General features: G+C 36.1%; 1 protein-coding gene across 3 annotated transcripts in view; it reads left to right on the top strand.

Moving 5' to 3' along the window:
- Window positions 1-23448, top strand: part of LOC124169466 (glycerophosphocholine phosphodiesterase GPCPD1-like) — a 59525-nt gene that overhangs the window by 34530 nt on the left and 1547 nt on the right. For all 3 annotated transcript variants that reach the window (XM_046548082.1, XM_046548081.1, XM_046548083.1), the window contains 4 exons: window positions 3853-4008; window positions 9935-10065; window positions 18011-18146; window positions 19532-19692. In XM_046548082.1, the coding sequence (XP_046404038.1) occupies window positions 3853-4008; window positions 9935-10065; window positions 18011-18146; window positions 19532-19692 (584 nt within the window). The remainder of the gene's footprint in view (window positions 1-3852; window positions 4009-9934; window positions 10066-18010; window positions 18147-19531; window positions 19693-23448) is intronic.

The following is a 23448-nucleotide window of genomic DNA, read 5'->3' as shown; positions in this document are numbered from 1 at the left end:
ATTTTTGTCATTCCTCGAAGGAATTTTCATTAATTTCTGTGGAAAAATCGCTTATAAATCCCAAGTCAGCAATCAACATGAAAATTTGCAGTTCTAGCGATGGATGTGGTTGCGCTCATTCCTGTAAGATACAACTTGTTATACAGCATGCACACCCGAACTCCGACTTTCAACTATTTGAAAATTGTATGCTTAAGTTTGGACATTTCCATCTGTGGAATTAAAAGAAAATGAAGTTCAAGCAGAAATCTTTATTGCAGAAAAGAATTATTTAGTACCCACGTAACGGCATTGAAAAAAGTGTTGGCGGTGTTGGTAATGAACGCCGTGAAAAAGTTAAGAAAAAGTTGACACACGATATTAATTGCGTAATTGTTTACATGTTTCTGGTGGAAAATTTTATTAAGCTGCATTTTCTCGTTCTCTCATATTGTGTGCAACTGTAAATGAATATTGCGTCAATGAAAGCTTTTCCCCACTAACTTTGTTGCACGTTAATGACGGAGTTGGCTGAATAAAAGCTCACTTTTAATTAGCTTCCTGCTTTGGAAATACTCTTCGATGTTTCCAGCGAAGTAAATATTCAAATGATGATATTTTCACGTTATTTTATTGAGATTTGAGAGAATGAAAGTATCTTTCTGTGCGTGAAAGAGTGAGTGTATGTGCGTGTGAATGTATCTAAGAATATAGTTATTTACTGGTATTTTTTTGTGTGTTATTTGCTCGTAATCCTAGACTCCTCCTACGTGTATTAACTGTGACAGTGAAACCACCAGATTCATCGATCAACGTAATATATGAAAGGCAGAAGATATAATGATTAAGGTAGGTAGACGATGCATTCTTTGAGCCCTTAGATCGCAGTATAACATAATGAATCAATTTAAGTATTCAGTTTAGAAACTTAGCGTTGAGATACTGTACTTTCCCGAATCCACGCGATCGGTCAACTCTGGGAATAATATTACGCATTTTGATTGGCAATGCTCGAGATGCAACTCTCAGACTATATTAATGATTATCGATTTTGTATCTAATGTAATTTTGCATCTAATAACGTAAGAATACGCGGTAGAGTTCATGAATATCGCAGTGAATTGAATGAAACTTCACCGAGAATTTACCGCGCATTTCTCCGCTGAGAATTTCACCGCGCCGATCGCAATCTCTGAAGCACTAACGCAAAGGTTCGACTTACGTAAATTTCGACTTACGCAGAGTCTGCCGGAACGCATCTCTTACGTAACTCGGGGGATGCCTGTGTTATGTTACTATCTTTTCTATGATCACTATTTTGCGAGATTACTCAGCAGATATTCATCTCTTGTTGACTTTCATAATTGAAAGAATGTATGAGGCAAATTATATACCTATGTCAGAGTACAGTACACTCCCGATTATCCGGGATAACGATGAGGAGAGACGGCACGAATAATCGAAAAACACAGATAACCCAAACTTTCACTTTAATGCCTTGTAATGTTCATAATTTACGAAAAACAAACAAATTATTATTGGAAGTAAGGAAATAAAACTTTGTAAGGTTCACTGTTATTTAATTATGGGCACGACCCGGGTTTCGTAACTTGGTTACATCGTCAGGTGACTGATCTTGCATGCATCATACACAAGTGACTGTGAGGACATCTATTGGAAAGGAAAAGGACTGGTTGAAAGAGTGGGGGGGGGCGGGTATAAACACGGACTGAACTAGGGAGAGGGGGTAGGGGAAAGGGGCAGCCTTGATTTGGGACGAGGGTATTTCCTGTGAGGATCTGACCAGCCAGGGGAGGGCGGGGTTAAAGTGGGTGAGGAGACGAGAGCTAAAGAAGGTGGCGGTGTTGGGGAAGAAAGAGAGGATTAGCGGGGTGCATTGAGTTTTCTAAATCACAATAGTCTATGGGAGGTCGTTGAGTCTGGCTGTGGAAGGTGCTGGTATGGGTTAATGATTTCCCCGAAGGACATGGGTCACTGGGGGAATTTTGGTAAAGGCACTGCTTAGTATTCGTTCTTGGAAAGTTTAACGGCACACAGGTGGATAGGCACTTGAAAATTTAAAGGTTGTCACTGTAGGAGTTCATTGAAGGGGATGGAAAAGAGAGGGGAGTGGGAGGGGAGCACTTGTTCGTTGGCAAGGGGGGTGTTGTTCTTTAATTATTATTGTTTATGTAGTTATTCTGTTATTTAAGAATGCTTCCCAGACCCATTGAGAGCTTTCTTTGCCAGTCTGTAATCTTTTCAGCGGCGATAACAAGGTTTTACTCATAATTACGGCTCCATATAAACTGCTTTTGAAAACCACACATCCGCGGCCTCATAATCACGGAAACAGAAAAGTGGTTTGTACGAATGCTTCAAAACCTCTGCTCCAAGTTGGAAACTACACTGTCAGGCAGCACGCCACGTAGTTGCATCTCCCACAAGTTGCCGGGTTGCAACTGCTATGCGACGTGTATCAAGGACCGCTTTCGCGCACTGCGAAGCTTGGAAAACAGGAACACGGTGGTCCCGTGAATGCAGCTAGCACGTGATCGCTTCCGTTTTACGAAGGGGATTCTAACGCAAATAATAAGCCCGGTGTATCCTAGAATTAATGCCGTAATTCCGATAATTTTTTGTCTGATTTTCTTTTTTAAAAGATCGCTGAAAAAATTGAGTGAGGGTGAAAATCATGCACGGATAATCCGCAACCCGGATAATCGGGAGTCTGCTGTACCTTTATAATTTTTTACCGTCTTCTTTGCATCACTCCTTTTAAGTTATTCACATTTATTGCTGTATGTTCGAAAAAAAAAAATATGTAGTATATAGCTGGTCAAAGGTCAGTGGCAAAAGAATGTTGATTCGTCAGATTTCACTATGCATATTTTTTGTTTCTTCAAGTTGTTGTATGATGCAGAATACTTTATCAACTTGTCCTGTTCAAGGTTTAAGCAGGCAGGTATTTCATGGTTTATGTATAGGTATGAGACTTGATGAAGTTCTGCCAAAAGCAATCAATTTTCATTCATATACTTTTTGCAGATGTTTCCAGATGATTTTGGTCATTTTATCATCTCTGGGTATGTATAATGTTGACTGGAATCTGGTCAACATTATCCAAGGAGGTATTTAATCAGCTTGATATATTCGTAGGCAACTCCTGTGAGAACTGAGTTTCCTACGTTTTTAATATAACAGCTTTGTTCCTTGTGAATAACTATTTGGAATATTAATTACTCATTGTTCCTGGACTAGCAATAGATGTTCCTGCGTCACATGTTATTACCTCTGTCATTCCAGTCATAAATTGAACCTTCATAAATGCATTTTACTGCCCCTTATAAGATGTTATGCTTGGCCATTTGACCGCAGATTTGCATGGTTTATCCTACAGCATTTATAACTACATTTACTTTTTATAGTGCCTCCCACATTTGCTTGTTCTACTCTAGTTCTCAATATGTAGTGCTATTCCTGGATATAGGATCATGCTCAGCATTTTTGAGCATTTTTCTGGTGCATGGAATCAGTATGAAAAGTTAAATTTTCATTTTTGCATTTATGGAGAATTAAATATCTTGTGTACGGTCATCTGCTCCACATTTTCCATGACCAATTAATTACTTGACTCTCTAGTCGTGTCTATTTCTAAATATGTACTGTATCCTAAGTTGGCCATGGCTTCTCCTTTGTCTAATTTTCTGAGTACTTATATCCAGTTTTACTATGACAAGGCACAAAATGTTTGTGAAGCCGTATTTGTGTCTTACGTTAAATTATTTCTTTTTCTTCAAATAATGGGAATTAGGGAGAAATGTTGGTTGGTAAATGTTATTAATTTACGTTTTTTCTGACTTTGTAATGAAGGTCTATCATTTGGAGGAAGGTACAAGCAAACAGGAGAGGTTTACGGATGAAGACCTGGCAGATCACAGTCCATTCCCTACATTACAACATGCCCTGGAAGTTGTGGACCCTCATGTTGGCTTCAATGTGGAGATCAAGTGGACCATGCAACTAAAGGTATATACTATCGCTGCTCTTATCATAATTAATAAGCTATTGCATTTAGTCTTGCCTTATTGTTTTTGCTTCTAGGGCTTAAATTTGAGCTTTCTTTGCTTTCGTGATGAAATGGATCCTCACAGGTGTATTTGAGAATGTCTTCCTGTGTACTTAGAAATTGGAATGTAGGAATTTGTGGTTGGGGTTTTTTCCATTTGCTTTCTAGCAGGTTTGCACTTTAATGAGGGTGAATGCCATCCTAGCCTTCATTTTATTTGTTCCCAATTGGTGTATCTTGGCCAGGCTGATGACTAAATCTGTTACTGCACCATCACTATATAAGTAATGTATATGCTGTAAATTCTAAGTCCTAAATGATGTAGGTGATTGTCAGAAGTTGAATTATTGCTTGATTATATTCTACTCCAGATTATCTTGAATTCAGAAGTCAACTTTAAGCCTCAGGATACATATTTGCCTTTGCAGTTTTTTTTTTATATGTACCTCTTTATTGTTACCATCAGAGGAAAAGGTGGATTGAACAATTTGCTCTTGTTTTTGCTGGGAATCATGTCTGTTTACTGGTTTACAACTTAATGTCCTTGTATACTTTGGATGAAGTTTTTGTTGCTATTTCATTAACAGAGGCTCGAAACTTCTGTCAAGGAATATGCTGTAGAGGGCTGTTGATACGGTGATGTTTGTAGGACTTGTGCTTGTACATCAGTTGATATCTGGAGCAGTCTCACGCTAATCAATGCTTTCCCTATGTCCTTATCTTCTTTCCTCATCTGGTGGCAAACCATCTCAAGCCTAGATATGCCTGAAATTTTTCTTTGGACTAAACTGAAAAGATCTCTCAATATATTTCCTTTAGTTGTGCATTGGCTTATGGCAGGACGTGGTTCTTTGTTTTTATACTGGCCCTGATTCCACAAATTCTGATTTACAGGCTTATGGAGGATCTGTTGTAGACCTTGTTGTTAAGTTCTTAGAAAGCAATGGGCTCTTGTGTAGCTGAGGGACAGGTTTTAATACATTTATAAAATATATGCTGTTTATAAATTCTTTTTCAGTGCTTCATCAGACTTTGATTTCATTCGGATGCTGTAACTGCGGAAGCCGGTGTCTTTTCTCTCACCTTAAAAATTTGGCAATTTTTATTTACAAGGAACTAGGTAATATTTGTTGTGATTCCTTCTAAGCTGAAAAATTTGAGGGTAGCAAAATGTTTTGTCAATACGTAAAATTAATGATGGTGGATTATATCTGCTGCAGCTCAAAAAAAATGAACAAATGGGTATTGGCATGAATGACTGTTAGGACAACGTACTCCTACTGTTGATGACATTCCAACTGTGAATGGCGATGGGGAGCTGAATGATGAGGGGTGATATCAAAGTAAGTAAGTCTAAATATATATGTCCTTTACTTTATGAATATCCTAATTACTTTTAAAGTGGATGACAGCATTTTTTTGACAGCTCCGAGGATATGCCTGGCTGTAAGGGACGAACCTGATTACTGAGGTGCGAAAGATGCCGGTTCTAATTATCAAATGAGTAAGCATTTGAATTATACTGTGATTGACATCACTTAAGTACAGCTCTATGAAAACAATATTTTCAAATATTTTTGCTTTGGAAGGAGGAAAGAATCGCTTCTTTTACCGTAACTTGAGGTTGTGACATGTTATGAAAGTGCATCCATAATTCATTGTACATTGAGTGTTCTTAGGTGGTTACTCTCCAGGCAATTTTTAATTTGTTAGCATGGTGATTTTCTGGGATAGAGTTGAATTACCCCCAAATTCTTCAAAGTGGGTAACGGGCATTTTTAGGAATTTTTAAATTATGAGTGTGATGGGCATGAGTCACGGTACAGCTAAAACCTTATCGATACCTCCACTGCATGAAGGCCCAACAATCGCCCACGGAATCGAATCCGCTTATTTAACCTTTTCCCTACTATACACGTATATGTACGTGTGGACGTTTCCTGACCCGGGAGACGACGGCCGTATATTTACGTGTGAGATTTCCCTGGCCAGGAGAACGAAAGCCGTATATACACGTTTTCTAGTTCTCCCCCCTTTAGGACGGTCGCGGGTTTACGTCGTCTTTGTCTCGGGACCCAACCCTGCGGGGTTTAGGATTTACCCTCGGAATCCGGGAGCAGGTACTCGGACCCCTCATCTTTTATAACCCTTCTTAGCGGTAAGGGACAGCGGTCATACAAATGTTTATCCAGTCAGTTTTCGAAATAAATATTTGTTCATTTCTCATAAAAAATAAACTAAGAATTGAATTAGTTGTCTTTTGAGCAGCGTTTACAATTTTTAAACGAAATTCTACGATAATTATTAACTTATATCTCGAGTTATGTATAAACGTCAGCGTGGAAATTGTTGCTGCATTAAATGCGTTAATATTGACCTTAGAACTTTGTTTAAAATTTGACACTGCTCAGAATAAATTGAGGAATTCAATTCAAAGTCTACAATTCACATGCAAGCAACAATTATCCCTTTGCTAAATACATATAAGCAATACATAAGTTGATTTTGAACCAATGCCACAGGTATGGTCGTAAACCCGGAAAGGAGGGAGCACAACTACTCTCGGAGTCCGAGATAATGCGGAGTCCCAGCGGGAAGGGGTCGAAAAAGGTTCCGCGAGACCCTTCTTAACGAATGTCCTCAAAAAATGCTCCGTACCATGAGAAAGAAGAGTCTCTTGGGGCTCAGTACAGCAGTCATGCTAAGAAAAAAACTCCGCCGTCTCGAAAGGGCTAGATAGCCCATATAGCACTAGATGAGCGGCTTTGATTCGGTGGGCGATTGTTGAGTATTTATGCAGTGGAGGTATCGTTATGACTTATTTTTCTGTGAATTCCAAGCTAATGAGAGACTTGGCCATTCCAAAATATTGATATAAATACTTGAAGTTTTCCACAATTATAAAATTTATCAGGACCTGGTTTTCAATGTTACCACAGTACAACTTGGTTATTACGGCCTCGGCCAAAAATTCAACACTGGTATAATGTCATTCATTCCTAAGACCAGCCAAAATTAAAGTACCAGCATTGATAAAAACTCAGATTTATTGTCAATGCATTCCAAAACCTCATGTATAAAGTCAAAAAAGTCTGGCTCTGAGCAACTAAATAGCCTTTGAAAAAATGGCTAAAATAAGCTACGTTCACGACATCTTGCAGCTCATGTGTATTCATCAGTCACGCCCAAGTCTATTTTTGGATAAGGCCTTCCCCCTGCATAACATTGCACTCCATGATGGTGACTTCATTTAAACGTGCTTGTAAGTTTTGAACTTTTATTAACATACTGTATTTTGCCTTTACCTAAACATTATACCATAATCGTCGCATAAAAACACTTAATTAAATTACACAACAGTATTACTCATACATTTAGTTGAATTTTCACCATTAATCTCACTAAAGTTTGCATCCCATGAAAAATCGTAACTTTTTATTTCTCCTGAGTTAATGATTAATGAATTCAATAACCCTATTTCAGTGTCACTTTGAGAAAGCATCAATAACAGGAGGGAACAATCAAAATTAAAAATGAGTTTTCGTTATTTAAAACCAAAAAGATATGAAATGAAAAACACACACACCGAATTTCAGGGCAAAAATTCGATTTTTAACGGAGATAAGTAGCTTTAATTTAGCTTAAACTTTAATTTAACTTAAATTAGTAGCCGTAGCCTAGGTCGTAATAAATTTTTAAGTCGTGGAAAATTGATAGTATTTATTTCAGTATGGAAAAATTTCCCTCCATCATGCTCGAATATTTGGATTTTATTATTCCAATAAAGTTTTTCCACGAAAATGCTTCTTATTTTCAGAAACTATTGGTTACTTTATGATCTTTTGATTGCTTGGCCTTCATTGCTCTCCTTCCATGGAATGTTGTCCTTGGTAATAATAGTCTGCCCATAATTTAATGCTAGCTGACTTTCAGCAAGTGTTTTGCTCACTCAGAGACTGTGCGAATCTCAATTGGTAGGGCAGACTGAGGATATGGAGATGCATATTTATCTCACAAATTTAGCCTCTCTGCAAGTCAATAGAGATCTATGGCCAATTTTATTTTTTCGTGTACTTTATGAGGCTCTCCAATTTTGCTTTCATGGTGATCAGGAAAAATAGAGAAATAAAAGCATGCATGCTAGACAGTTGCCTTTATAACTGTATGTTCTTTAATTTTTTAATAATTGGTACATTGGTGGGGTATCACTTTTGAACTCACTTTTTTGTATGTTTTTCATAATTTTTTGCCCCATTTAAAAAGTATGCCTTCTAATGTTGATAATTTTTCCAGAATAATTAGCATAATGGACAATTTTCAATCTTGACACTCAGAATTGTTGATTAGAGTGCCTCTTTAAAATGAATTTTATCATTTTAGGTGATGGGTAAAAATTTTGTTGGGGTTAATTTCAGTTAACCAGGTTGCACTTTGGCTATTAGGATCCTCATGTGCGTCTCATTGCTCATTTTGAAACAATTTATAAATGATAGAATTTTCGACTCCTTAATTGAAAATATAATGGTATTCAAGATACATATTCTATTATTTGAAGGCTCTCATGATGAAATGGTCTTAAGCATTCATGAAACAATCATTATTGCCTGCGAATTACTTGGGGATTCACAGCATTAGTGAAACTTCTAGTTGCAAATCAATGTGTAGTTAGGTGAATTTAGCGTAGAAATATTTGCATTCACACTTTAGAGCGAGGTGCTAGTAAGGCTTTAGCGGAATACAGCATATTCATTGACTTTTAGTGGATACAGAAGTGCATTATCATTAGAATTTTACTGTTATATATGGTAGTTTATATTTGTATCTATTAATCATCAGCTGGCCATGTAACATACACCACAAACTTAAGCAAAAGGTTTAATATTAAACTGGGAATCAAGTCCATGTTTTGTGATGAAAAGATGCTGATATCCATTAAATGATGGGCAAGGATGTACTAATGGCTATGGCTAATCCCAATATGTGAATATTATTTATTAATAAAGTAAATTTTGGAGCTTAAATCATATTTATACTTCACATTTTCCCATCTTACTCTTTCTTTGAAAGTTTTTCCAGCAGGATCTAAAATTCTAATGCTGTTATTCACATTGTCTGTGCTTTCTGGCACAAATTTGGTCACTAATAAACATCAATCAGTTTCGAGGCATTACACCATCATTGAAGCCTTGGTGTACACCTTCCTTAGTTTGAGAATGGCATCAATAGCCCTATCTCATAGCAATGTTGTTTAGGAAAAATACTTGAGTATGGCTTAATTGATACATGAGCAATGTCTGCGAAATAGGGGAGTAATTATTGTAGCTAATGAGCAAGGTGTTTTACATTCTTGCCATTGCATAGTTTTGCATTTTACACTGTTTGTAATTGTAATAAAAGATTGAATTAATGCATTGACTGACTGTGTAAGTTATGGAAGTTTGTTTGAAATGATAGTGTGAATGTCAGTTGTCTTCCTAGCAGGCTACGTTAGTTTTACAATTATTTTGACTCACTTAAGATTCAACATGAGAGCATCTACCTGAAGTAAGAGACTGGAGTCACACAATGCATGGCCATGACGGAAAGCAGCGATCACCTTTTTTTGTTCTTCCTTTTATTTTATTAAAGAAATGAGAGAGGTTCAGTTGAGAATTATGAGCATGTTGCATGCTTTTGGTGTATGGTAATTTTTGATTTCAGGTCATCCCACATGGATTTTGAGGTGGGAGAGAGGCTGTGCTCGTAAATAATTCTTTTTTGCTTTCATGAGGTTAAATCTGATTCTGAAATTTTTTTTTTCATCTCCCCCTTGTATGTACACATGTTTCACTACTTTTGTCTAATGAATGCTATGTTGACCTAATTTTATTCTTCCTTTTCTTTCAGGATGGCACCTACGAGCTGTACCACCCGTTTGACCTTAATTTGTACGTCGATCTCATACTGGAGACAACCCTGAAGCATGGCGGTCACAGGAAGATTGTATTCTCCTGCTTCAATCCTGACATCTGCTCTATGTGAGAAGCCAGGTATCCCTTTGATTTACCTGTCCATCTTTCCCTGGCCAATGGAAAATGCAGTCACTTCCCAGGACTCTATCCCTTGCATATCAGCCCCTGTCTTTCCAAGGTGTAGTTCATTGCTTACAGAGTTGCTTTTCTGTATTGACCAAGAGATTGGCCACAAATGTCGGAGTTAGAAAATTGTTTGGCTTATGTAATTTTTGTATAGTATTTTCAGGGAAGAATTTAAATATTATTTGAGGTCAACAAGATAATATTCAGGGTTACTGAAGCACCTGCTAAGTATAGAAATGTCTGTAAAATCACAGCACATCACAATAGCACAGAAAACAATGATTGAGACCTTAAGTTTCACTGATGAATTTTCTTTAGTGTAACATAGTAAATAAAGCTTCAGCATTTTCCTATGCACAAACCATGGAGTTTAAATTTGGCAGAGGATGTGAACCTTAGCCATTAAAGAAAGCTGGTTGGTTACTTTTGCCTGCCCTCCAGGGTTTTAAGTAACTTTTCCACTGATGAATTCTTCATATGCTGGAAAACATTTTTTAAAGTTGAGACAGACAGATATCAGACACTCACATAATTTTGGTTTGCACTTAGTAAAATTCTGGAGAGACATTTCAGGTCTTAATGGTAATGTTACTGTTAATTGTGATCATTTGGAAATTTTATTGCTTTGAGGGTTTTTAGGCACCCCTAGAAATTGTTCTTCCAACCTGAGACATTTGAAAAATATTCTTTCTTAGTAAATTTTAAATAAAAGGTGAAACTTAATAAACATATATCAACTTAAGCATTTGTGACCATCATTGGGTCAATGTAAGCAGCTGTCTGAAGCCCCATGAATGATGATGGCTGTCTGAGATGGTAGTGATAGGTGTTGTTTCACGTAAAAGTGTTAGTTCTACTGCATTGCATTCACACTGTGATTGAGGAGGATGCTGGTCAGACAAAAATATTTAAATTTACCCTTAAACAACAGTATATTTATGATTAATGCTCCAAATTCAGACAGGTGTGCTATTGTATGATTGTCTTTGCATATTTGCACAAGATAGAGGGTTTTCATGATGCTCCTATTAAATTATTTTATTCATACATTAATCATCAGAGATGAGTGCATTTTGAATCAGTACCGTATATCTCCGAATATAGTCCCCCTCTGAATATAGTCCCCCCCCCCCCCCTAGTTTTGAGACCCCAGTTTTGGGAAAAATTTTAAAATGCAAAGGAAGGCAGTTTTTCTGTGGTTAGCAAGCTAAGATTCTAGAGTCAATAAAAACTATTTTTTTCTGTGAATAATAAGAACAAATCTGTTCACACATTTTCCATCACAACAAAATAACTATTCCTAAAATATGTTGTTATCCATTGCATGTATCAGTAATTTATAGTTCCTTAACCAGATGTAATGAAGTAATGAGAAAAATTTTCAAGTATCCAAGGCTATTGTATTTTTTTAAACACTCGCAAATTATTAATATTTTTGATTTCGAAATGACTACAGACAATGTAAATATATAAGCTTTAACATAAAGCCCATAAAGAGTATTGCATTTGGCCCTGAAACTTCCTTAGACCCAGTGTTTCACACCCATCGCAAGTCATGTCAAATCCAAGTGACTAGAAGAATTTAGGAAATCTAAATAAAATTGTGTTAAATAAATTATAAATATTATAAAAACATTGCCATCTAATGCCTGCTAAGCAAAATAATTAAACTACAGGACTTACAAATATCAAAGTAATAAAATTAAGAAATAAACTTTTTCCACCAAACATGAACACTGAAAAAATATGTTATCAATTTTCAATGCATCGTTGCGAATCATTGCATAAGTTACACAAAGAGTTTCTGCTCTGCATTTGCGCACAAATTCGACGATATTTTCCTCTAATTCTATGAATCTGCCGCATCGAGACCCCCGAAATGACTTCCGCGATGTATTAGCGCTTTGCAATCTTTCCAAAGACTTTCTTTCCACGCCAAATTTTTCAGCCGTCATATGAATACTATGATTTACGGCGCATTCTGCAACGGCTATGTTTAAATTGGCATCGAAACTCCGTCTTTGATGGCTTCTAATCTGCCGCAGGATTGATCCTCATCTTTCTACTTGATCCATCACCTCACTCTTGAACGTAAAATTATTTTTAATAAATAAAATATCGCGAAAATAATTGCGAAATATTATGTGACGTAATTTATCGATCCTACTTACCCTGGCGAATTGAAGATATTCCTCCATAAATTGATCGCACTTCCGATGCTGAGTCGCTGGATTTCGATCAAATGCAGTAATGCCGGCGCTTCTGGTTTAAAGCCATTGATTATTGCGCCTTTTCAGAAACAAATGCATAACCATTGCGCATTCTTGTTCTGTGATGGCGGTAAAGGCAGTGGTTGTAAACACGAACCGCACGGGCACATGGACATATAGTAGCTACGGCCGCAATGAAATGCGAAATCGTCACGAAAGGTTTACTTTATCTGTTTATTTTTCGCAATGATTTAAATCGTGTTACTATTAAATGAGCGACGGGTACATATACTATTGATTCAATTCCAGTGTTCGATTAGTGTGATAGTGTGTGTTTAGTTTTGATTTTAATTATTTATTGTTTTGCGTCATAAAGTGATCAGTGTCGATTGAATTATTCTAACAATACTTTTCCAAGAAAAATTAACGGCTACCCCATGGATTCCGTGAAAACGCGTATTCGATATGCTATTTGAATCGGAAGAATCGTATCTTTACAACATTTGTGGCAAAAATTGTCTTAATTTCCGGTAAAACGTGGCAGTATATAGTCATATCTTTGATTATAATCCTCATAATTATACTCAAATAGAAATACTACGAGAACATTAGCCATTATGCCGTTATTTATAACTTGATGGTCACCTTTAGTATGCATAAATTGGATTACACTCGATTATAGTCCCCCCCCCCCCTTACTTTTCCTCGGCCATTTTTGGAAAAAAAGGGGGGACTATATTCGGAGATATACGGTATATGGCATAGAAAAATTGTAGATATAAAAAAATCTATGGAAGCATTAATTACACTTGTTGAGGAAGCCTGAATAATGAGAAGTTTTATTCTGGAGATTCACCTCAATGATCCAATGCTCCCGAGGCCTCAATTGAATTATATACTGCATATTCACCTCCTTCTTCAGCAAAATTTAGCAGAACTATTTTTATGCACTTAGTGTAGTAAATTTGTAGACTTGAATATGGCTACAAGGACAAACTCAAGTGGTATGGGATAGAGGGATAGAATTGGGTACATGTGTGGTGGTAGAAAGAGGATATTGGTGAATAATGTGGGTGATTTATTTCAGAGAGTCGTGACAGACAAATACTCTGATGGTTGGTACTCTGCTTGTCAAATAGTTGGAGCTTTACTTTTTAATAATCATCTCTTCAAATGCAGATCTAGGGAGTATTTCCTGTTTTAGATTCTCGTGAAAATTTAATGACAATACATAGTCAGTTCTTACATTGGATATTAGGAAAACTTTTGTTTGCTCCTTGTTAGATACATCTCCAAGTTACTTGTAGTTTTTTGCAGCATTTGCTTCATTAACCATTAATAAACAGCATTAGTTATAAAATTACATGAGTATTTGCACTTTTAGTGGCTTTGAAAAAATCTTCATTGGCGTTGGGTAGTCATCAAGTATCTGCATGACAACCTTTGCTTGTATCTATCTCCTCCATTCTCATACTTTTATATACATGTACCTATCTAAAGTAATTTCCCTGTGCATTCCTTTGTAGTTTTATCTGTTGACTGCTCAATTTTGGCTGAAGTATTCTTTTTGCAATAGTGTTGGAAATGCTTTGAATTTAAATTTTTATGTTTGTTTTCCATTGCTGTTTGGGATGTAGATGGACTGGTAAATCAAATTCTCAATTAAAATATACTTATATGATGCTTAAATTTATAGAACTAATATTAATAATTGGGCTTAAGCTGGAAAGATGTGATTCTATGAAACAAGTAACACTTTGAATCCACCTTTTTAGCAGTTTTTTGTGTCAAAGTAAGTTTAAAGTATTTGCTTTTGGAATGAGTTGTGACTCTCTTTACATACTGCATACAGTAAATGTTGCTGATTATTTGCATAGTTCTCTTCTGTGTGGTACACTCTTGATTCCAGGCTTTTTTGGATCATGAGGTTGCTTGATCTCACAATTATTGCTCATACCTGTCTCTAATGCTCAATAAACATATTACAGTAAAACCCCTCTTATACTATTTGGAGTGGGATACAGAAAAAAGGGTAAATGGAGTGTAGGCAAAATTCAATGAAAATAATTTGTTAAAGTATAAATAAATGTTATATTTTTCAAGTGAATCATATCTTAAATGAATAGTCAAAATAAAATTTGTAATTATGGCAACAATGAATTTTAACTTAACTTTTCGTTATTTTGCCTTAACTTTTCACCACCATTAGTGGTAACAATACTGTCGGACGGCCTTTGCTATGCTTTCCCCCATGCTAGAGTAGGAATTTCCCCCATGCATTGCATTTTTACCTCATATTAATTTCCAACAAATGTTCGGTTGATAATGCAGCTTACTGGGTTACACATTTTATTTTATCTTAAATTCACACCAAGTTTTAGGTTCCAGAGTCAAATGTTTGGCAGTGAGGAATGCTATAAGGCTCGTTAACTACAGAAAAGTTCCTGATGTGTGTAAAATTCTCATTTGTGTGAATTTCTCATTCAGCATTAATGTATATTTTGTGAAATATGTACTTTTTTGTTGGGGCCAAACTTGCTATTTTGGTACATAACAACAGACTCAGTATTTAAATTATAACTTCCTGTTTTTCTTGTTTCTTCAATACCATTATCATTTTCATCAATTGGTTTTAAGTATTGCTGCATTATTTGTCTTATTTCATCTGTGACTTTCCATCATCAACGTTGAGCATGGGTCACCTTATTGGGATCTCAGAACTGATTATTACAACCAATTGAGGCCTTAAACTTTGGGACTGGCAAGATCTTTCTAGACCATATTGTGTTAAGAAATACTTTTTTCAATTCAGACTTAAATCTTGAAGTGTATTGCAGTGATACTTTGTTTAAGGCATCTTTGATGAAGGCATCCTAAAAAAATATCTGAAAGAAAAAAAGCTATTACTCCAATAGTGGTTTAATTTAAAATTTTGGAAAATATTGAGGAAATGGCATTCAAAGTGGAGCTACCATTTTCTGAATATCATGAACAATTTTTTAAAATGCAAATAGGGTAGTTTCCTTCATCAAAGAAAACGAAAGACATTGATTGTGATTCGTTACCCACCATTACTGTATTCATAATATACAAATTATTTCGTTGTAGAAATCCCGGTTTAGACGAATGGCAATGGTCCATTTTTATCCTCATTTGAAAAGGTCCAGATTGGCGCCCATGCGATGCCACTCCACGTGACGTCACAGGGACCTAGTTTCTATACGAGAAGATAAGAGTTATACATCGTCTGAGGTTACCAATGCATGCATGAGGCGTAGAGCTTAGGGAAACATGTCTTAATAATCACTTATTAAAACTGGCTAAGGTCGGAAAGTTTTCTTCATTTGATAAGGTATTAATAATCCTTATTGAAGCCAAGCGCTACCAGCCAGCAGGGTACTCAGCTACCCGCTAGCAGCCTGCATCGTATCAGCGTTCAGCTTCGCCTCAAGGTCACTTCACAGGGCGGCAGCGGGAACCAGAAATACGTCGCACAGAGAGATTTCCCGGCATTCATACTTGCGCGTCGCATTTTCGCGCGCTTGAAAATTTTCACTTTTCATTTAATCGCGAAAAATAGATATCGTCATTTAAAAATCTAAAAGCGTGAAATACGTACTCCAGGAGTTGTAATCTTTCGATTTAGGCAATAAAAAAATAATAGGAAACCACCCTATTTGGAAAAACAAATATGCTATGATAATTTGCTGATTATGTTGAGGTAATGTGGGAATAAGTTTCCTCAAATTTCCAGTTTACTTCATTGTACCTGACCCTTCAGCTCCCATAGTTTTTTTAAAATCACACATCTTTCACTTTTATAAAATATGATACTTATGAGCTCAACACAATGAACACAATTCAAGCTCACTGAATAATAGAGGAAACCTTCTACTACTGTCGGCGTCAAAATGATGTGCCGCTGTACTTTGCAAATTTATATCTGAACTTCAGTGCATGCCATAATTATATACAATACGTCATTTTACAGGAAATTTTATTTTCACTTCTTATTTATTTTTCGTTTTATGAAAAATTCAAAAATGTAGACACGCCATTGCAATAAATGACTCCGTGCACCGTAAAATTAGCCGTTTTGTCAACTTCATGAACTTTGTAACTCAACCTTGGGAAAACTACTTAGTATACAACATTCATCTTCTACAAAAAGTTGCAACCATTAATGTACATTAATAAAATGGCTTTTGCATATTTTTATAACGCATGTTTTGCTGCAAAATAACGAAAATGTTTATGTACTATCTAGTCCTACAGTTTACCCCAAAAGAAAAAATAAAATTTATAGAAACACTTCTTAATTTATTTGAAAATTTTCTATGATCCATAATCTATAACAATATTTATATTTGTGAATTACAATAACTTCTATTAATGTCATGTTGCCAAACGGGGCCGCGCCAGGCCAGTGCTGGTTACCAGGAAGTAAAGTTTAGCGCACAAGACGTGGCAACGCAGCTTTCGTTTCCTCCGGCGTATTTTTTTAATGACCATGCATAATCTATAATACATAAAAATCATGTATTTTTGGATCATAGAAATTTTTTAAATAAATTAAGAAGTGTTTCTATAAATTTTATTTTTTCTTTCGGGGTAAACTGTAGGACTAGATAATGTTTAAACATTTTCGTTATTTTACAACAAAATATGCGTTTTAAAAATACTCAAAGGCCATTTTATTAATGTAAATTAATGGTTGCAACTTCTTGTAGAAGATGAATGTTGTAGACGAAGTAGTTTTCCCTGGGTTGAGTTACAAAGTTCATGAAGTTGACACAACTGCTAATTTTATGGTGCGTGGAGTCATTTATTGCACTCGCGTGTCTACATTTTTATATTTTTCATAAAATAAAAAATAAATTAGAATTGAAAATAAAAAGACTTATTGCTCATTAGTATAGCATGCACTGAAGTCCAGATATAAATTTGCAAAGTACAGCAGCATATCATTTTGACGCCGACAGTAAGTATCTGAACCGAAATGTATGCTAAAATTCACATATTAACTGCATTGCAGGAGTATTGGCTAGGCACTGCTCTGGGTGCCATATGGCACCCGTGGGCGTTGATGGGTTAAGAAGTTCAGAGGAAGGTTTCTGCAGTCTTGTAGTGAATGAGTCTGTTTTTCCACATCTTCCTCAGGAACTGTGCAGGGACCCCTCAGCACCTCTGATACAACTATAAATTGTGGGTCCCTTCACAGTTCACAATGATTTAGAAAACCGTGGACTTTTAAGGTCTCATTATGTGGGCTATGCATGTCACTTGACTGCCAAGTGTGCTAGTTGGCTTCCTGAGATCCTCTGAAGTGGACTTAACTGGGCCTCAACTTTTATTTCATTATGAGAACCCGAGGAAGCTAACAGGGGCATTAGAGGAATTGTCCAAGAAAATAGACCTAAAGAGAGACTGGGAACAACAGATTCTTTCATACCTGATAGGATTGTTACCAAGGTGCAACTCTTCAAATTAGAGTATCATGACACTCTCCAAGGATAGTAAAAAGTGTCATTTCATTCATTTGGTGATTTGGCCATGTAATAAAACCAGAGTTGTCATTATAAAATTAATGAAAAAGTTATAAATCTGGTTGCATAGACATTAGGAAATAAATGATGGATTCCATGTTCAATTTTACTTTTTCTCTTTCGTTGCAGGATTCGTCTCAAGCAAAACAAGTATCCAGTGTTATTTTTAACACAAGGGATTACGTCTAAGTATCCAGAGTATCATGATCCTCGAACTCAAAGCATTCCAAAAGCAGTAAGATATGCTGTATCTGCAGGTATTTTGGTAGGTGGAAATGTTTTCAATTTTTTTAAATATTTAATATATTTATAGTTTATTTTTGTCCTTTGTGGTGCCCTGTGGTATAAAATTACATTAATATTCAAGTTTTTATGCATATTTGTTAACTGCACTGGAAGTGAGATGTTTTTAAGGTATTTTTTTTAAGTATTTAAGTAATCTGAGATATATATCATAATCATGTGTCAGTACATTATTGCATGTGGATTGAAGAACAAGGGAGGTGTTTAGAATGTTTTTTCAAGTATGAATTACTTTCTTCAACTACGATGGTTAATAGAGCATAGGTATAGAAAAAACTTTCTTTGAAATTATTGATTACCTAATTGATCTCTTTTACCCACTATTGTTCTGTCTACTCTCACAATGAAGTAGGACTATCAATGTATGTTATCATGGAAGTCATATAATTAATATTACATAATGTTAAAACGAGCAGTTTCACTAGCTATTCATGTTTGTATAACATTTTTGTATGCTAAAGATGATGCGTATCTATTTAAGTCAAACTTGAAAATATTGTTGATCTTCAAAATATCAGTTTGTGTCATTACTGGCATATTGCTTTCTCCGTAAAACTTTACCACTGGTTATGGGCATTGCTGTGATGACTTTTGCCCTCTAATTGTTAAGCATAATTGTTAGCAAGCATTTAAGCACATTTAATTTAATGGTACTAATGGGGATTTTAAGGGTATGCCTAAGTTCCTTGTGATACCCTTAGTGGTGGTGGGATAAGGTCCTCCCTCGATGGTCAAACCGAAGGTCGTGGGTTCTAATTCCACTTGAATAGGTTGTCCTTATCCAGGGCATTGGTGTTGGTGATTGTCTTTACATAATTGTTAAAATTCCCTCATTTAAAGGCCTTAAAAGTGTTCTTTTTGGGGAGTTGAAGATAAGTAAATTAATCAATAATTCTATGAACAAATATTGTGCTACCCTTCATGTGCATACTGGATTAGATATTTTTGTGATTGCTGGAATCACCACATCTTAATTTGGTGTTCTTCAAATCATGAAAATGACTGGCACTTATGCAAGTGGGTAAAATTCATTTCAATGAAGGTTATTAAGTTCATCATTATGTATTGCATTTTATATTTTTGTACATTTCACCTTCACCATGGGAATATCTTTTCATTATATGTGATCTTTATATGCCCTTAGTGTTGTTATACATAATTTAGCCCAAGACCATGAAACCCCAGCCTTTATAGGCTACAGTACTGGCATGCATAACATCATTGGTTACCAGTGATCCATGGGGCACTGACCTTTTATCGTTTGACTCCATCCTGTCAGCAGGCTTGATTAACCCACCTAAAAGTGGGCAAGTGGGAAGATGCTCTAAAACATATTTCTATTTTTAGGGTATTAATGTGCACACAGAAGATATATTACGGGATTCCAGCCAAGTCAGTTTGGCCAGAGATGCTGGTTTAGTGATTTTCTGTTGGGGAGATGATAACAATGATGCTGCCACTATTCGTCATTTGAAGGAACTGGGATTGGATGGTATTATTTATGACAAGTAAGTCCTTTAAGCATGCTTCATTGGGAATTAGTCATTTATTATAAATGACTAGCTGACCCGGCGAACTTCGTACCGCCTAACAATCAATGAACTTACAGTTTACTTACACCATTTATAAATCAAGAGCGGCTGTATCGTTTTTAATCATGTTTAATTTATTATAATAAAATAAGGATACAAATTCAATAAAACTACGTAAATGAGTACCAAAATTGCTTGTCAGAAAGACATTTTCTTTATTGAATCTACATGGGGTGGATCGGAGCATGTTTACGCGGATTTTTTTCAACAAATTTTCTTACGTTTTGGCTTAAGAAATTTTGGGCATTGTGGTTTAATAGAGCAGTTTATGAAATAAAAATTATACGCATTCAGTTGTTGGCTATTTGCGTTATTAGCTGTAAAAAAATGTTTTTAGGTACAAGTCTGTTGCATACACTTGGCCCATTCAGGGGGCAGGTTGACACGACCCCAGACCGACGCTTGACTGATGCTCAAAATCGTGCAAGAAAAGCCCCTATGAAGCAGCATTCGCATTAAATGACTTAAGGCGCGCCAGTTTTAGTATCTCTGTTTGAAAAACATGCACTGCGTAAACGTACTGCATGCGTAAACGCACCACGGTGAGCCCTACACATTCGGGTTTAATGTCTTGCGTCAAGCACCTTCTGAGAAACAACAGTTTTTGTTTTGTTATCAGGCGCAAGATGAAGCGGATGAAGCTAAATAAATATAGCGAAGCAAAGCAGTGACGCAGCGAGGGGAGGCTTTGGGGGATAACCCCCCCCCCCAAGAGCTTAGAGAATTTTTTAATGAAAGATTTTGTTATTAATATTAGGGGGGCGGATGACTAACAAACAAAAAATATTTAACTATTCACACAGCCACAAAACCCACTATTTTGAACCATTTATCTTTAAAAAATTTTCTATACCCTACAGACCCGTGGTATTAGCTGCGCCCAAAACCCCCTATCCTAGCTACGCACTTGAAGCGAAGGAAGAAATACAGAGGATGGTTTATCGACTCGTGAACATAGCACGCTAAATTGACCATGAGAAAATCATGGGTTTTCATTAGCACATGAGCACAAACAACACAAAAACTGAAAGAATGACCATGCGATTTTTTAATCGTTATCACGAATGCAACACGAATTGTAAATTGAATACGTTTAAGCTCAAAAGGGAATATGAGTTGAGATCATGGAATCTACGGAATGAGGACTTCCTAACCTTTGAATTTTCCTTTGAGTAAAGTTGCGTGAATCACATTCATCACCAATTTTTTTATGATCAAACACGTTCCGTTGGATAGTTATGGTTGGTTTAGGCTTCGAAATATTATGAGCACAGAAACTACATTTTTCTGTAAATCGTGCCTTGGTGAGCCAGGTACGTCCAAGGACTTAAAATATTCAGATAGATAGTTGGTGATTTCGTCTTCGTTTGTTACACATTTAAAAGATTCGAATCCATGCAGAGTACGAACTATTTGAATTTACCTCGTTTTAGTCATCCACATCTTCGTTCTTGCTCGCTAAATCAACCATCTTTGATTCTTTTGGTGATCAATCATATTCTGGAACTCTTTGTTGATGAGCTCACTGAAACTAATTTGCAATCATTCCAAGGAAATGAGTTAAAACTACTCGATTCCTCGACAGGAACACGGAAATTACCGTTTGTCAACAATTGCTTGGAGATTTGTTTACAAACACGGTAGTGAAGTGTCAACTCGAGCTGGGCCACGGCTGGGCTTACAATCAGCTCGAATTAAATTTTAAAAATTTAATTTCAATTTAATTAATATTTTGAATATATTTAGTAATTAAAATGTTATATTGTTACTAAATTCAGTTATTAAAGTGGTGAAAACAAAACAAAGTATTTAATTTGTAGTTTTGTCCGACTTATCAATTGTTGTGTTACTAAACCTCCTAAAAGCATGTCCATAGGAAAGATATGATTTTTTTGTGTGAAATTATCCTTTTTTTAATGGCCTATATGTTAACCCCGCCTGAGACGAATCCAAAGAACCAAATCTCATTGAAATCGGTGCAGCCGTTCTCGAGTTATAAGTGTTCTAACTAACACGATTTTCGACTTTCTTTTATATATATAGATAATGAAAAAGCTTTGATTTAAAGTTTGTCCTCAGTTTGATTAGTTTACTATTTGGACTAAATTTTTTGGTATTTATTATTAATCAAACTATGAAATAAAAGTTTGGACCAATTCTTAGGCAGAGTGTTTGAAAAAAGTTTATTAACATTTTTATAAAAAATAGATATAACATTTTTAAGAAAGGGAATTTATTAAATTTTTTGCAAGTATAATTTCTTTAGTGAAGTCGTATATCTGAAATATGTCATGATTTATGACTCCAAGATATTTTGGTGGAAAGATAGAGGGTAATATTAGATTTAAGGCACTTTTTATGGCATAAATTTTAAATTATTAAAATTTGCGTAGTGCACACAAATACATAAGTGTTCGGTAGATAGGTATAAACCTCTAGAGAATTTTATTTCATCAAAACACGCCACCGTATGTTACAAATATTTCTTGAATTGAGAAGGAATGATCCAGATGCAAAATTCAACATACAGTGCAACCTAGATATAACGACACCCCACGGTGTACTAATAAACACTCGCTATAGCGAATTGTCGCTTTACCGGAGGTGGAGCAAATAATAGCCAATATACCTGTTGCGAACAGATATACAGGAACAGGAGTGGTGCGGCGACAGATAAACATCTATCCGATAAACGTAAGCATAAATCCAGACGAAAGGCGATGTTTTTTTGCATCACTAAATTTCCTTACTCAAACAATGACTAACTATTCAAACAATTTATAAGCGCCGCACTGAATAAAAATCATGGAAAGCATTGTTTCGTCAATCGTTATGCCAATGCACAACCGACGAAGCCATTTTTCTATGCACTTAATTAGTTCATTTACGTGATCATTCTATTATTTTGGTATTTTCCACTGAAAATTCTAAAATTAATTGATGAAACAGTATCGCGGTTATTTAATGCCTCAAATGTTTCCATTGGTGTATGTTTATTGTTTCTGTACGTTATGCGGCAGTGAAGTGAAATAACGCATTACATTTGTTTCTACAGGTGAAAACGGTGGAAGGTTGTATAATGTTCCCGCCTTGGAAGACTTTTTCTATCAAATAATGTAATACCTACATAATCTACGGTAAAAAGTTTGCTAAGCTTGAAAAATGATGTGATTAAAATTGCCGTTGTTGAAAAAAAGTTTCTTTTTGAGTGTTACGCTCGCGACGTATTTGAAGTAATACACCGAGTTTACCACGGCACTGCAAACGAGAGTTAGTTGTTCTGCGAGTTCTTCCAGCGGCCACCAGGGGATGCTCGGCTACCCACGTGACAAAAGAGAGCGCCAGTACGACTCCGACCACTGACGCGAATAGTTCACCCTTGTAAATCCGCAACGGAGAATAAATACGTCCATCCGGTCAATTCACGCTGAGTATCATTGCTTCGTACATCCTACATCATCGCTAAGGCGCACTACCTACCTTTAGAGGCATCATTGCAAGAAGTACCTCATACTGCAAGGGTTTTGTCGAGGAGTTGTATGTAAAAAAGTTCCGTTTCGTCTATGTTATATGACGCGGGGAATACTTCTAAAGATACTTACGATCCTTTCTTCCACGACTTCGGGTTTACACCGCAGGCATGACCAGCAATTATGAGGGGAGATAACGCTT

This window comes from Ischnura elegans, chromosome 12 (genome assembly GCF_921293095.1).
Source record: "Ischnura elegans chromosome 12, ioIscEleg1.1, whole genome shotgun sequence".
Taxonomy (NCBI): domain Eukaryota; kingdom Metazoa; phylum Arthropoda; class Insecta; order Odonata; family Coenagrionidae; genus Ischnura; species Ischnura elegans.
Note: the sequence above shows the minus strand (reverse complement) of the source record. Positions and strands in the feature narration are given on the sequence as shown.